Here is a 12,951-nt window from a genome sequence, read left to right on the forward strand (position 1 = left end):
TCCTGCACCTGCCTTTCCACCAAAAGCTTCCTAAACTTCCTGAAATGTGACGTGGTCCTTATCTCCAAGCCAGCAAAGAAATCCAGACATGGTCCCATTATGAAGGGGCTGGTTCTTGTTTCTATCCTGATACTTCGGTGGTGGCTCCTATGTAGCTGGTTTTAGCTTTCCGCCACCCTCATGGGGGTGACTGAGCCAGGGGCCTGGTCCGATGGGAAAGGGAGCAGCAGATGGGTCCAGAAGCAGTGAGCTGAGTTTGGTGGTGTAGCCTAGGCTCCAGGGGCACGCTTTATTCTGGAGGGAAAACTACAAGTCACACTCATGGGCTGTCCCAAAGTGGAGTTATTTTACTGAGTGCCCATCCTGTCTAACATCTGGATCAGGGGTTATTATCCTCCCCCCCCCCACACACATCCTGCCCAAACACCCCAGGGCATGTAAAAAATGCATCTCTGTGGGCAGAAAGCAGTCCCACCTAAGGCCAGATTCTATGTCTGTTCCAGGGCAGAGACTCAAGTCTGCTCCGGGTCTCTCGGTATATTGGTCAGGGTTCTCCAGAGAAACAAAACTGAAAGGATCGATAGAGAATGGGAATACATCATGGGAATTGGCTCACATGATTATGAAGGCCAAGAAGTCCCACTTCTGCCATCTGCAATTTCCAAGTCACAATTTCTACCCACTAAATAAATAAATTAATTAATAAAAATGTCCTAAACTATGAGCAAACTAACAGTCACGGTCTTCCAGCGGCGGGCTCGGTTACGAGGTGTGTGCTGTCGGAACAAGGTTTTGTGCCTCTGCTAACAGAACCCGTGGAAATGCATAGTGACTCCCCTGCTCCTTCAGGCAGCAAGCGTGCCACCTGCGCATCACCATAGAAATGGAATCCACAGGCATTTGCAACTTTGAGATGTGGCAAACAGGAGGCTGAGGGAAGACGAGTTCTCACACAGACAAAAAAGGTGGTCCTGGGGTCTTCAAAGGTAGCACCTCCAGGGCCTGTCCTGGGCACACTTCAGGGCTGGGTGAGAAATACCGGGAAACTTGGAAGCTTCCCTGTGTATAAAAAGAAACTTGGAGGCTTCACTGTGTATAAAAGGGGGCCAGGACCTGCTCCTTAAGGAGGGGAGACGAGGACGAAGCCAGGCAGGGAAAGCCAGGTTCAGACCAGGCCATGCTTGCTGCCTCCATCTTCCGTCCGACTCTGATGCTTTGCTGGCTTGCTGTCCCCAAGCCTGCCCTGCCTGAGACACTCTTCCACAGCCGAGACCACTCGGACCTGGACCCGTCCCCTCTGCGCCGGGCCAAGCCCATCACTGACCTCCATGCTGCTCAGGTAGGAGAAGGCTAGAGATCAGCCTCACACACTTGTGCACGCACACACACATGCACAGACCATGGTACAGAGAGGCAGAGACACTCCAGGCATGCAGGGCTAAGAGGCAGCTACACAGGCTTCACGGGAAATGCAGCTTCCATGCTGCTGGGAGGAATGAGGATGAATCTGCTTAATGGACACCATGGGTTGCCTCCAGTAAGTGTGGCTGTTGCCCATGCCTACAGACAACAGTCCTAGATATCAGGTACCTGTCTTTTTCTGCATGTGCTAGAGGGTACATGTGCTCACCAGAGAGACCGAGAGAAAGGGAGAGGAGAAAGCACCCCCCTGGGGTATGGTCACACCACAATCCCTTCTCCATTTCTCCCTCCTTTCGGGATTTTAAGCGCATGCAGATCCAGTGAGTTTCTTAAGCCCCTGGATCCAAGACTCAAACCGTGCATTTGGCCATGTGGGATCTGGGGGCCTTAACCACCAGGCCACAGAGCTGGTCTAGTGTCAACTACCTTTCTAACTGCAAGCATGTGATGTTACATGTGGCTATCACCCTGTTCTGATGGCATTCCATGGCTGCCCACCACACCAGTCTGTGGATACATACAGAGAAGAGGATGGGCCCCATGAAGATCCCCTATACAGCAATATTGAAGATCCTTAATAGAGCTGTCCTGTGAGGTGGCATTTGTTGACTTCACTGGAGCTCCACAGTAACAAGGAGAAAGGTTCTCATGGAGTCATGGGTGGGGTAGGGAGTGGACTGGATGAGGCCTTCAGACCTGCCAAGGACACTTGGTCCTAGTGGTCCATCATACACTCACTATAAGCAGATGGTCAAGATTTGCAAGTTTAACCCCTACTCCAAAGGTGCCCCTGGAGATGGAGGGCAGTGAGGAAGGAGAGCTGGGGAAGGCTGCCTCGGCTGTTGACAGGACACATGTTCGTGACCAGGCCCTTAGCCTGGGTTCTGCTTCTCCTCCCTCTGTGTGGATTGAAGAAGCATTCTAATTTCCAGCTTTCTGGCCAGGACTTCCTCCACTCTCCATGGTGTGGCACATGGTCTGGCCTTCCTCAGCCTCCCCCTGGTCTCCTGTGGCTTTGTGTGTTTGCCAGCAACCCTGACCAGTCATCTCTGACCACAGCGCCCTTCCTCCCAGCCCACGCTCATTGAGCCTCATCCAAGCTTCCTCCTTCTTCACCTTGACCCATGCTGGCCGAGCCAGGCCCACCCACTCAGGGTGATACCCTCACCCCCTGACATGCTCTCCACATCAGCACTCACACTGACTTCCTATGTCTCTGTCTCTCTCTCTTGCATCCCTCTCTCTGTCCTTGCTCTCTTCGTCTCTGTCTGTTCTCCTATCCCTGTCTCTGCTTGTCTTTTTCTTTTTCTCTCTTTTCTCTTTGTTTCTATCTTCCTCTCTCTCCCTGTCTCATTTGTCTGTTTCTCCTCTCTGTCCCTGTTTCAACTTTTCTCATAGACTTTGGGGCAGGAGAAGCGTAGGGGTGTGAGAAGGTGCTGGTGGGAGGCAGCCCATGGATTTGGATGTTTTTCTCTCCCACAGCGGTTCTTGTCCCAATACGGCTGGTTGGGAGTGCCAGCAGCCTGGGGGCCCAGCCCTGAGAGGTCACCAGAGGCCCCTGTGGGCACCACCCTAGCCGAGGCCGTGCGAAGGTTCCAGCAGGTGAACGCGCTGCCAGCCAGTGGGGAGCTGGATGCAGCCACACTGGCAGCCATGAACAGGCCACGCTGCGGTGTCCCTGACACACAGCTTTCGCACCAGGCTGCCCCAACCACCCTACCATCCATCCTGGGCCTACTCCCTAGGGCTCGCCCGAAGCGCTTCCTGCAAATGCTGCTGCCCAGGCCCAGCCAGCAGCAGGAGGACTCCCTGGACAGTGGGGCCACCAGGGTCTTCCCTAAAAAGACCCTGACCTGGAGGCTGGTGGGCGAGGCCTACAGTAGCCAGCTTTCTGTGGACGAGCAGAGGTACATTTTCCGACTGGCCTTCCGGATGTGGAGTGAGGTGACACCACTGGACTTTCGTGAGGATCTCACTGCTCCTGGGACTATGGTCGACATAAAACTGGGCTTTGGGAGAGGTAAGAAGGGTGCAGGCTCCGACTTCATCTGCCCTGTCCCAGGCTCGCCCTCCTGCTTCCCAGCCTAGCACCCCGCCCCAAAAGCGCCATCCACTGGGCCCACTGGGGTCAATCCCACCTCAGTTCTTCCTCATCACCACAGAATGGTGCTGCTAACCCCTACCCTGGGGCTTGTTCTGAGGTGACACCCTGCAGAGAGCCTGGAATGGTCACCTAGAACACCAAGGCTATTCCCTCACTCCTCCGAGCAGGCCAGCCCTATGAGTGCAGGCTCGCCTAGAGAGCTCAGTGTGCCCGTCAGAGCACAGCCCAGGCTGCCCAGTCCTCCCTCCCACCTCCTACGGAGCTTTGACCTCAGTCACGAGCCAGGGAGGGCTCTCACGTAGGTGCCCCCACTCCTAGCTGGGGGCATTTGAACACATGACACGTATTCCCTGCAGCCCCATCTGTGAACAAGGATACTCATGCCCGCCTTGCTCACACTGGACTAACTTCCCAGTGTGAGAGTGCATGGCACATGGTTTGCTGGAAAAGCATACGAATGCAAGTGACTGTGACTGCCTGTATTTCATGATCTACTCAGCTGTCAGGATCCAGCTGAAAACTGGCCTCTTCCTTAAACCTATTTGACATCACTGGGTGCTGCCTGCTCCCTGCTGGGGCCTGGGGAGTGACACAGTCCTTCCCTGTTGCCACTGCGCTTGGTAGCTCACTCTGTTCCCAACAGCCTTTAGACTTCATCAGCACACTGTTTATGCATGAACCGCATGTGTGCACCTCACGGGGAGGGGTTAACCCAGACCCAGGAGTGGTCTCTGTGTCTGTCTCTGGTCCTGGACAGCAAGCTGCTCACGGCTGGGCACTCGATACATGTCTGTAGCAGTTAGGGAGGGAACCTCTGGAATGGACACTCATTTACCTGGGCCATCACCCTCTGCCCTCCCTAGGCCGGCACCTCGGCTGTCCTCGGGTTTTTGACGGGAGTGGGCAGGAGTTTGCCCATGCCTGGCGCCTGGGTGATATTCACTTTGACGATGACGAACACTTCACACCGCCCACCAGTGCCATGGGCATCAGCCTCCTCAAAGTAAGTGGTCTTGAGCTGCTTGTCTTGATGAGGCTAAGAGCAGGGCAGTGTGGGCTGAAGTCCAGAAAGTCAGAGCTTTCTCTGTGAAGGGTCCATATCCTCCTGCAAAGTCTGATGAGTCTTTCGAGATGGGTCCCCAGTTCTTGCTATCGATGCTCTTCTCCTTAACAAGCACAGCTTCTCACAAGGCAAGGCCTGCCCTCTGCAATTAGGGGAGGGTCCCAGTGGTACTCAAATGCCCAGACTTGACACGGCAATGATGGCTTCTGTTCCTCCTAGGTGGCTGTTCATGAAATTGGCCATGTCCTCGGCCTACCTCACACCTACAGGGCAGGATCCATAATGCAACCAAATTATCTTCCCCAGGAGCCTGCATTTGAGTTGGACTGGTCAGACAGAAAAGCGATTCAAAAGCTATATGGTAAGACTGTCCTGAGGCAGGTCACCCCAGAACTCACAGGGGACATTTGTAATCCGAAGCACAGCTTGGACCTACTCACTCCTCACTGGGAGAGTGGTCTCCTAAAACACAAAGTTGAACACAACTCTGATATCAGACAAGAGTAGCTGACCTCAGGGCCAAAAGGTGGCATGATGGTGAAGGCATTGGACTTCCCCATGGCTGGCCATAGTTCAAGTCCTGGACCTGATGGCTTAGCTTTCTCACTTTCTCTCCCTTTCTCTGTCTCTCTCTGGTACACACAATGCCCTATAGCCAATAATAATAATAATAATAAACAAAATTAGGTAATTCTTTTTAAAAAAGAACAAGTGTAGCTGCCCTCTAGCTCCAAGACATAATTTTCTTAGTTAAAAGTGGTCCTGTCCAGACTGTAGCCAGGTGGAGAGGTAAGGACACTCACCATGGACAGCCCCTCCTGTGTCCTGCCTTCCACATGCCACGTACATGGGAGGAAAGAGGAAGACACAGAGGTTTCTGAAAGACAAGCAGGCCACCAGTGCCATAGCAGCCCATAAGAGTTATATGAACTCAAAGCCACTGGAAGGGCAAAGAACAGCTTCATTTTGTCGGGATAAGCTTTATATTTAACTGTTTAGGCTAAAGTACTAGTGATTATTTAATTAAAGTGAGCGATTTGGCACAGTCCTAAGGGTAAGAAAGATACTCTCCTCTTTTTCATTTAAAAGTCCCTAACAGAGGCCAGCCCCATTTTTGTTCTACTCACATCCTCTTGTGCTTGGCATTCAGCATCTTCGGAGACAACAAAAACCAGAACACATTTATTTCCCCAGTGTGCTCAGAACCAAACTTCTTCCCTCTGATGAAATCAGATTGACCATCAAGAAGTATCGGCGATCTACGTAGAGTGGTCATAGCTTTATCATTTGAGTTGAGAGTCTTTGAAAGTCACTGGGGGTGGCGTGGTGGTTAAGAGACTAGACTTCCACATGGTCACATGGCCACATGGCCAACCGTGGTTTGAGTTCCAGACCTAGTGGCTTGCTTTCTTACTTACTCTCTGGTCAAATTAAAAATAATAATTTTTTAAAATACAGAATTATTTATTTAGTTTCATTCATTCATTTATCTTTTTTTTTTTTTTAATTTGACTAGAGAGAAAGAGAGAGAGAGGGAAAGTGAGAAAGAAAGTCACTCGATCCAGGATTTGAACCTTGGTCGGCCATGCAGGAGTGTCCAGTGCCTTAATCACCACACCACCTGCTGGTCCCCAATAATAATTTTAAAATTCCTTTTTATTTTTTTAAAGAGGCTTTTGCCTTAGGGCACGTGCATTCATCAGAGAGAAAGACACAGAGACAGTGAGAGGGAAAGTGAGAAATCACCCCCTGGGGAGATGGCCACACCACAATCCCTTCTCCACTCTCCTCAGGCACTTTTGGGCACCCATGCACTTGTGCCTGGTGTAAGTTTCAAGCCACTGGGTCTGGGACTTGAACTGTGATTGGCCATGTGAGAGTCCAGTGACATAAACGCTATGCCATCTGCTGGCCCCAATAATAAAAAAATTCTTAAAAAAAATTTAGAATAAAAAATGGGAACACTGAATAACAAAGCCAGGAACACTCCAGTGGTCTAGCCCAGTTGCAAGCAGGCTGGGTTCCCCCAGTTCCTACTGCTTAATCTACTTCCAGTCCTCTATGGCATTTGTTTTTAAATAATCATTTTATTAATCTTGTTTTATCTATTTATTTTAATTTAACCAGAGAAGGACAGAGTGAGAGAGAGAGAAAAAGTGAGAAAGCAAGCCACAAGGTCCGGGACTCAAACCGTGGTCAGCCATGTGGGAGTCCAGCGCCCTTAACCACCACCACCCCCCCCCACCTGCTGGCCTCCTTCTACGGTATTTTGCTTTAAGGTGACTTAATAGAAAACTCCAGCTTTGCAACTGTCACTAATCAAGTCACATATGAAAGTAGAGTAGTTGGTTTTTGTCCAATGTGACAAATGGTTGGATCTTTTCTTTTTCACTTTTTTTAAAGAATTATTTATTGAATTTTATTTATTCACTTTTTAAAAATTTGGCCAGAGGGAGACACACAGCCAGAGAGAATAGAAGACAGAGAGAAAGAGGGAAAGTGAGAAAGCAAGCCACCAGGTCCGGGACTCGAACCCTGGTCAGCCATGTGGGAGTGTCCAGCATCTTAACCACCACGCCACCTGCTGGTCCCTCTTTTTTCCATTTTTTTAAAGGTTCATGTAAAGGATCATTTGATACTGCATTTGACTGGATTCGCAAAGAGAGAAACCAATATGGAGAAGTGATGGTGAGATTTAGCACATACTTCTTTCGCAACAGCTGGTACTGGCTTTATGAAAATCGAAACAACAGGACACGCTACGGGGACCCTATCCAAATCCTCATTGGCTGGCGTGGAATCCCAACGCAAAATATAGATGCTTTTGTCCACATCTGGACATGGAGAAGAGATGAACGTTATTTTTTTAAAGGTAAAAGTTCTTCAAGGATGATGCTATTTCTTTTGTTTAATGAATTCATTCAGAATACATGTCCTCACACACAAGAAATTAACAAATTCTTGTCTGTTCAACCAGCCTGCAAGCTCTGTGAGCACAGGAACTGGGCTGTGTTCCCTGATCCTTTTTTAAAATCTTTCTTTCTTGAGAGAAAAATTAATACACAGAGAGAGAGAGACTTGCACAACCAACAGGGTCTCATGCCATGACCCCCAGGCCCCCACTCTTCCCAGCTAGCCTGAGTCATGGATGTCACGGGTGCATGTACCTGACATGCACAGGTTGCCTGGAAAGCTGAACCCACACTCTTCCAGATGAGTCCAGCATCAGAGTAGTGCATTACTGCTGTATTACAAAGCTAGTCCTTGACTTTTTTTTTAAAAAAAAAAAAAATCATTTTCTTTAACTTTATTTTTATTTGACCTGAAAGAGACAGAATGAGAGGGAGAGAGAAAGTGAGAAAGCTGCCAGGTCTGGGACTCGAACCATGGTCGGTCATGTGGGAGTACAGTGCCCTTAACCACCATGCCATCTGCCAGCCCCAGTCCTTGATTTTTTTTTTTAAGAAAATACTTAAGTCATCAAATGAATGAATTAGTGAAAGAACTTCTTTAGGCACTGAAGTGGTTGCCAAAGAGGTGTAAGAAAGTACCCCGCCCTATAGAAGTTTTAATCTAGCTCTGAAGAGAAACCAGCAAACACCTTGGAAGCCTATGTACGTATAGATGTTTCTAAGGAGTAGACTGAGCAGTAGCGGTGATCACGGGCAGCTGAATAGATGCTGGCATCACCAGGAACCAGGCTTAACCTAGACGTCAGGTTGGTGGGATCTAGAATGTCCAGAAAGCAGCACTGGAATCGTGTGGGGGTGAGGTAGGGGAGAGGGGTGTGAAGGAGCTGAGGTGGTCAGAAACAGGTAGAGACATGACCTTGAAGCTGGGAACGAAAAGGTCTGTGAGACAATCAAGTCCATCGATGTGTTCCAGGGGACTGATACAGGATGAGATGAGGTTGAAAAGCCCCGGTCAACCTGACCGTGGAGCGCTTAAGTAAATGCCAGGGTCTGGGGCTGGGCTTTATCCAGCACACAGGAGCAATTTCTCAACAGGGAAGATCAATGCTTGGCTGAGCGGCAGCAGCTCAGGGAGTGGGGCCCAGGGCTGGGTCATGGCAGGCATGCAAAGAAGTGCTCTCTGAGACTTCCTTCCACAGCTCCTTATCCGCAGGCCTTGTCACACACCTGCTTGGCAGTTCACACAGGCGTGCTGCCTTTATAGCAGAGTATAAGTGCACACGTGATTTCATGGTTACTGCATTTCCTATCCCTTTCCCACCCGGACATAGGTTACGTATGCGCTCTTTTTGAATTCTAGTAATGTAACATTACTTGAGTTTTCAATTGCTCAAAAAGAGCTAAGGCAATAGCCAAACTGAATACATCTATGTATAAATTTGGGCTTCAATTTGGTCTTCTCTTTCTTATCACACAAAGGAAGAATTATTTTAGTTCAGTTTAAAGAAATTGCTTTATGGTAGGCTTTTATATTTCAGGTCTTTTGAGGCACATTTTTCAGTGCTTCAGGAAGTCTCAAACTAGAATTTATGTTGGCAACCCTTGAATCTTAATTGTGGAATTAAGTCATGATGGGGGGAGGATGCTACAATTCAGCTGTACTTTATTCTTGGAGCCTTAAAATAAATTTCATTTGCTAGGAATACATTAAATTAAAAAAAATCACTTTAGGTAGTGAACTGCATCTTTAACTGGACGTATGGTGTATGTTCTCAATGAATATTTGGTTGCTAAGGAATAGAACTGCTTGAAGTGTTCCGTGAGCTGAACACAGAAGTACCGAACTGAGCGGGTTTTATTCTATCGCATACTGGCACTATGCAAAAGAGTCTGGATTAGGAATAAGGGAAGTCTAGGATAATTCTCTAGTGTTTCAGAGCATGAAATCAGCATTTGGACTTTGGAACAAAAAGGCACAAAATTACAAGATATTTCTTAGAACAGTGAGTAAAATGTCTCGTGGGTGGAATCAGGAATTCTGGACTGCATCTCTGGCCAACTAGGCCGTCTGAGTTTGAGTGAGTCACTGCATCTCTCTCGTTTTCTCATTTGTAAAATGGTGTGTGTGTGTGTGTGTAACGAGATGCCTCCAAACCACTGAAAAAAGGTATATCCCAATAACAAGTATCAAAATTTCTTCTTGAAAAAAAAGAAAAAGAAAAAAAAATTTCTTCTTGTAGGGACCAGCAATGGGTAATGGTTACATTGCTGGACTCCCACGTATGAACTGTGGTTCAAGTCCTGGACCTGGCAGCTTAAAAACCTCATGATGGATGTATGTGCCTATGTGCTCAAAATCCCAAAAGGAAAATGGAGAAGGGATTACGGCATGGCCATCTGCCCTGGGGGGTGACTTCTCACTGTCTCTATCTCTGTCTGATGCGCACAGCACCCTATAGCAAAAAATCTCTCCACACACATACACACAAATTTCTTCTGTAAAAACAGGGCTTAGGAACCAGCAGTTGGCATAATGGCTGTTGCTGGACTCCCACGTAGTCGACTACGGTTCAAATCCTGGACCCAGGGGCTTAAACTTACGTCAGGCATGTGTGTGCATGCATGCCCAAGATCCTGAGAGAATGGAGGAGAAGGGATTGCAGTGTGGCCATTGCCCCTGGGGAGTGATTTCTCGCTTTCATTCGGGCGAATGCACGTGCCCTTTAGCAAAAACCTCCCCCCCAAAAAACCAAAAGGGCTTATATGAATTAGTATAGAAAAATAATTCAGGACTACTCATGGGCCACTAACATATGAAATGGAGATCTTTAGCTGATGAAGGTGGGAAAAGAATACTCAGGTGAAAGATCACATTATTTTATTTATTTTTGCTTTTGAAATTTTAAAATTTCCCCTTTATTCATGACAGTTCATGAGCATGCATATGAGACAGTGAGCACCCAAAGTACTTCCAAAAAAGAATGGGATCTGGTTACTTGGCAATACCTCTTCCTCTAATTTTCCATCCCATCAGGATCTTGGGTACTCAACCTCACACATTTTGTAGCCAGGCTGGGATTCAAATCTTGGTGGGCCATGTGGGGTCTGGCTTGTGCATAATACTTTATCACTACACTATGGGGTCAGTCTTGGTTTTGCCTTTGATAGGGTTATAACCATGGACTGGGGCTCACTGTGAAAGGCAACCAACATTCTAACTACAGCAATGTTGTATAAGAAAAATGGATTACTATAGTCAAATCTACAAGTAATTTAATACCTCAGAGAATCAAGAGGCATAACTAAGATGCTTAAAAAGTCCTCCTTTCTCCTGGGATCACAGTGGAACATTAGACATGATGTTGAAAGTTGTTCTATGGGACCCGCTGGCTTGAAAAATCATGCCAGGCATGTGTGTGTTTGTGTGTGTGTGTGTGTGTGTGTGTCCAAGATTCCAGGAGGAGAATGGAGAAAGGACTGCTGCGTGGCCATTCTTCCAGGGGTGGGGTGGGGCGTGATTCTCATTTTCCTTCTGTCTCTGTCTCTCAGGTGAATGCACACGCTCTACAGCAAAAACCTCAAAAAAAAAATCTTAATAAGCCATATTAACATGTTTTGGTTGGGTCTCAGGAAATCAATACTGGAGATATGACAGTGACAAGGATCAGGCTCACACAGAAGATGAACAAGGAAAAAGCTACCCCAAATTGATTTCAGAAGGATTCCCTGGCATTCCAAGTCCTCTGGACACTGCTTTTTATGATCGGAGACTGCAGTTAATTTACTTCTTCAAGGAGTCCTTTGTAAGTAGAATGCCTTCCAGCCTAGTGTTGCTTCTGTCATTCCTAATTGGGATTTGTCAGATGACCAAGTTCTTAGTTAAAAAGATCTAGCTGCAGGTCTATACAAGCAATAGCTGCAGGTCTATACAAGCAATAGCAGGTCGTTAAGGATGGAACACTATTAAGAGCTTCAAACTTATAGAATTCAGTACAAAGTCACTTACTTACCTCAATGCTGTATTAACCTAGAAATCAATGTTACTCAAATAGACTATCTCATTTGCCTTGCAGGTATTTGCATTTGACATCAACAGGAATCAAGTACTCGACTCTTATCCAATGAAGATTACTGAAGCTTTTCCAGCAATAACACCACAAAACCATCCGTTTAGAAATATAGATTCAGCTTACTATTCCTATGCACATAACTCTGTTTTCTTTTTTAAAGGCAATGCCTACTGGAAAGTAGTTAATGACAAAGACAAACAACAGAATTTCTGGCTTCCTTCTAATGGCTTATTTCCCAAAAAGTCTATTTCAGAGAAGTGGTTTGACATTTGTGATGTCCATACCTCCACACTTAACATGTAATGAGGAAAAAAAGCAGGAAAATGGAGACAGTCATTATGATTTCTCTTGTAAGAAAAATTCTGGTTTCTTTTATAAAGAAAACAAACCAGATTCTTAGTAGCCAAAGCAAATAAATAAGGCTCCCATCTTAGAATAGGTATCACTTGAACTTTTAAAATACTTGATGTAAAAAATTGCTCAGGCAGAAAATAATTTACTGAAGAATTTTACTAAATTTTTAGGAAAGGTTAAAGAAAGAGAAGAGCAAGCATCTCAAGAACGTTCTGTCCTTGCTGTCTATTCTGCAGGGAGCTCTGCAGCCATATCCCACACTGCCTGCCCCGCCTGCTCTGTGGGCATTGGGAAAGCCAGAGCCATGGTCAGATCATCAAGGAAGAAGAAAGCCACCTGAAGGGCTTGGAAATGATTTTACTGCGCTTTAAAACTGAGAAAATCAATGGGAAAGGTCACAGAAGGTGAATTCACTACACTTTAAATACACCCCGACATAATGACATATTTTTCTAATCCTTACTGGTGTACAAAGAGTTTTCCTATGTAGTTCTCTCTTGATCTGCACGACTTGGTCAGAGTGGCAGGACACATACTACTGTGCACATTTCCAGCTGAAGAAACTGATGCTCATTCGTTGTGTCCTGCCAAAGGTCAACCCCAGTAGTGGCTCTTGGCCTCAGCCCCCAGTCTAGCCCCGAGTCCTTTGTGCTTTCTCCCCATCTCTGTGGTAGCCTCTGATTGTCCAGCTAGGTACACCCTCTTGTTGGAACATCCGGGTCTGTATCCCAAATGGTCCTGAACAGAACAACTTTTCTGGCTCACTAGAATTCACTGAGTAGTCTCTCCCTGCAAAGCAGAAATCACTTTATATGAATTTACTTATGTTCTGAAGGCCAGTAAGTCTCTTGAAGCTAGTATATAATTTTATTTTTCCCATTATCAGTTGTACCTACAATAGGCATTATGGTCCTTTAACTTTTACATTAAATAACAAAACCATGTTACATATGACGTGGGCAAAATTTGAGCAATGAAATTAACCGAAAAAAGATTCATGGTTTCGATAATCAGGCCACAAAGGCC

At 46.8% G+C, this 12,951-nt stretch overlaps 1 protein-coding gene across 1 annotated transcript; it reads left to right on the forward strand.

Moving 5' to 3' along the window:
• Window positions 1-1,177: 1,177 nt before the first annotated feature.
• MMP21 (matrix metallopeptidase 21) lies at window positions 1,178-11,971 on the forward strand. The gene is made up of 7 exons (XM_006143901.2): window positions 1,178-1,339; window positions 2,905-3,442; window positions 4,390-4,529; window positions 4,809-4,950; window positions 7,204-7,461; window positions 11,132-11,304; window positions 11,575-11,971. The coding sequence occupies exons 1-7, from the start codon at window positions 1,178-1,180 to the stop codon at window positions 11,872-11,874; spliced, it is 1,713 nt and encodes a 570-aa protein (XP_006143963.1). The 3' UTR covers window positions 11,875-11,971.
• Window positions 11,972-12,951: the final 980 nt, after the last annotated feature.

This window comes from Tupaia chinensis, unplaced genomic scaffold, assembly GCF_000334495.1.
Source record: "Tupaia chinensis unplaced genomic scaffold, TupChi_1.0 Scaffold000113_1, whole genome shotgun sequence".
In the NCBI taxonomy this organism is placed as follows: domain Eukaryota; kingdom Metazoa; phylum Chordata; class Mammalia; order Scandentia; family Tupaiidae; genus Tupaia; species Tupaia belangeri.

Excerpts from the sequence above, each read along its gene's own strand:
- MMP21 (XM_006143901.2), top strand. The coding sequence starts at position 1,178 with ATGCTTGCTGCCTCCATCTTCCGTCCGACTCTGATGCTTTGCTGGCTT. Across the intron at positions 1,340-2,904 it reads CTGACCTCCATGCTGCTCAG|CGGTTCTTGTCCCAATACGG; the intron begins GTAGGAGAAGGC and ends TCTCTCCCACAG. Across the intron at positions 7,462-11,131 it reads TGAACGTTATTTTTTTAAAG|GAAATCAATACTGGAGATAT; the intron begins GTAAAAGTTCTT and ends GTTGGGTCTCAG.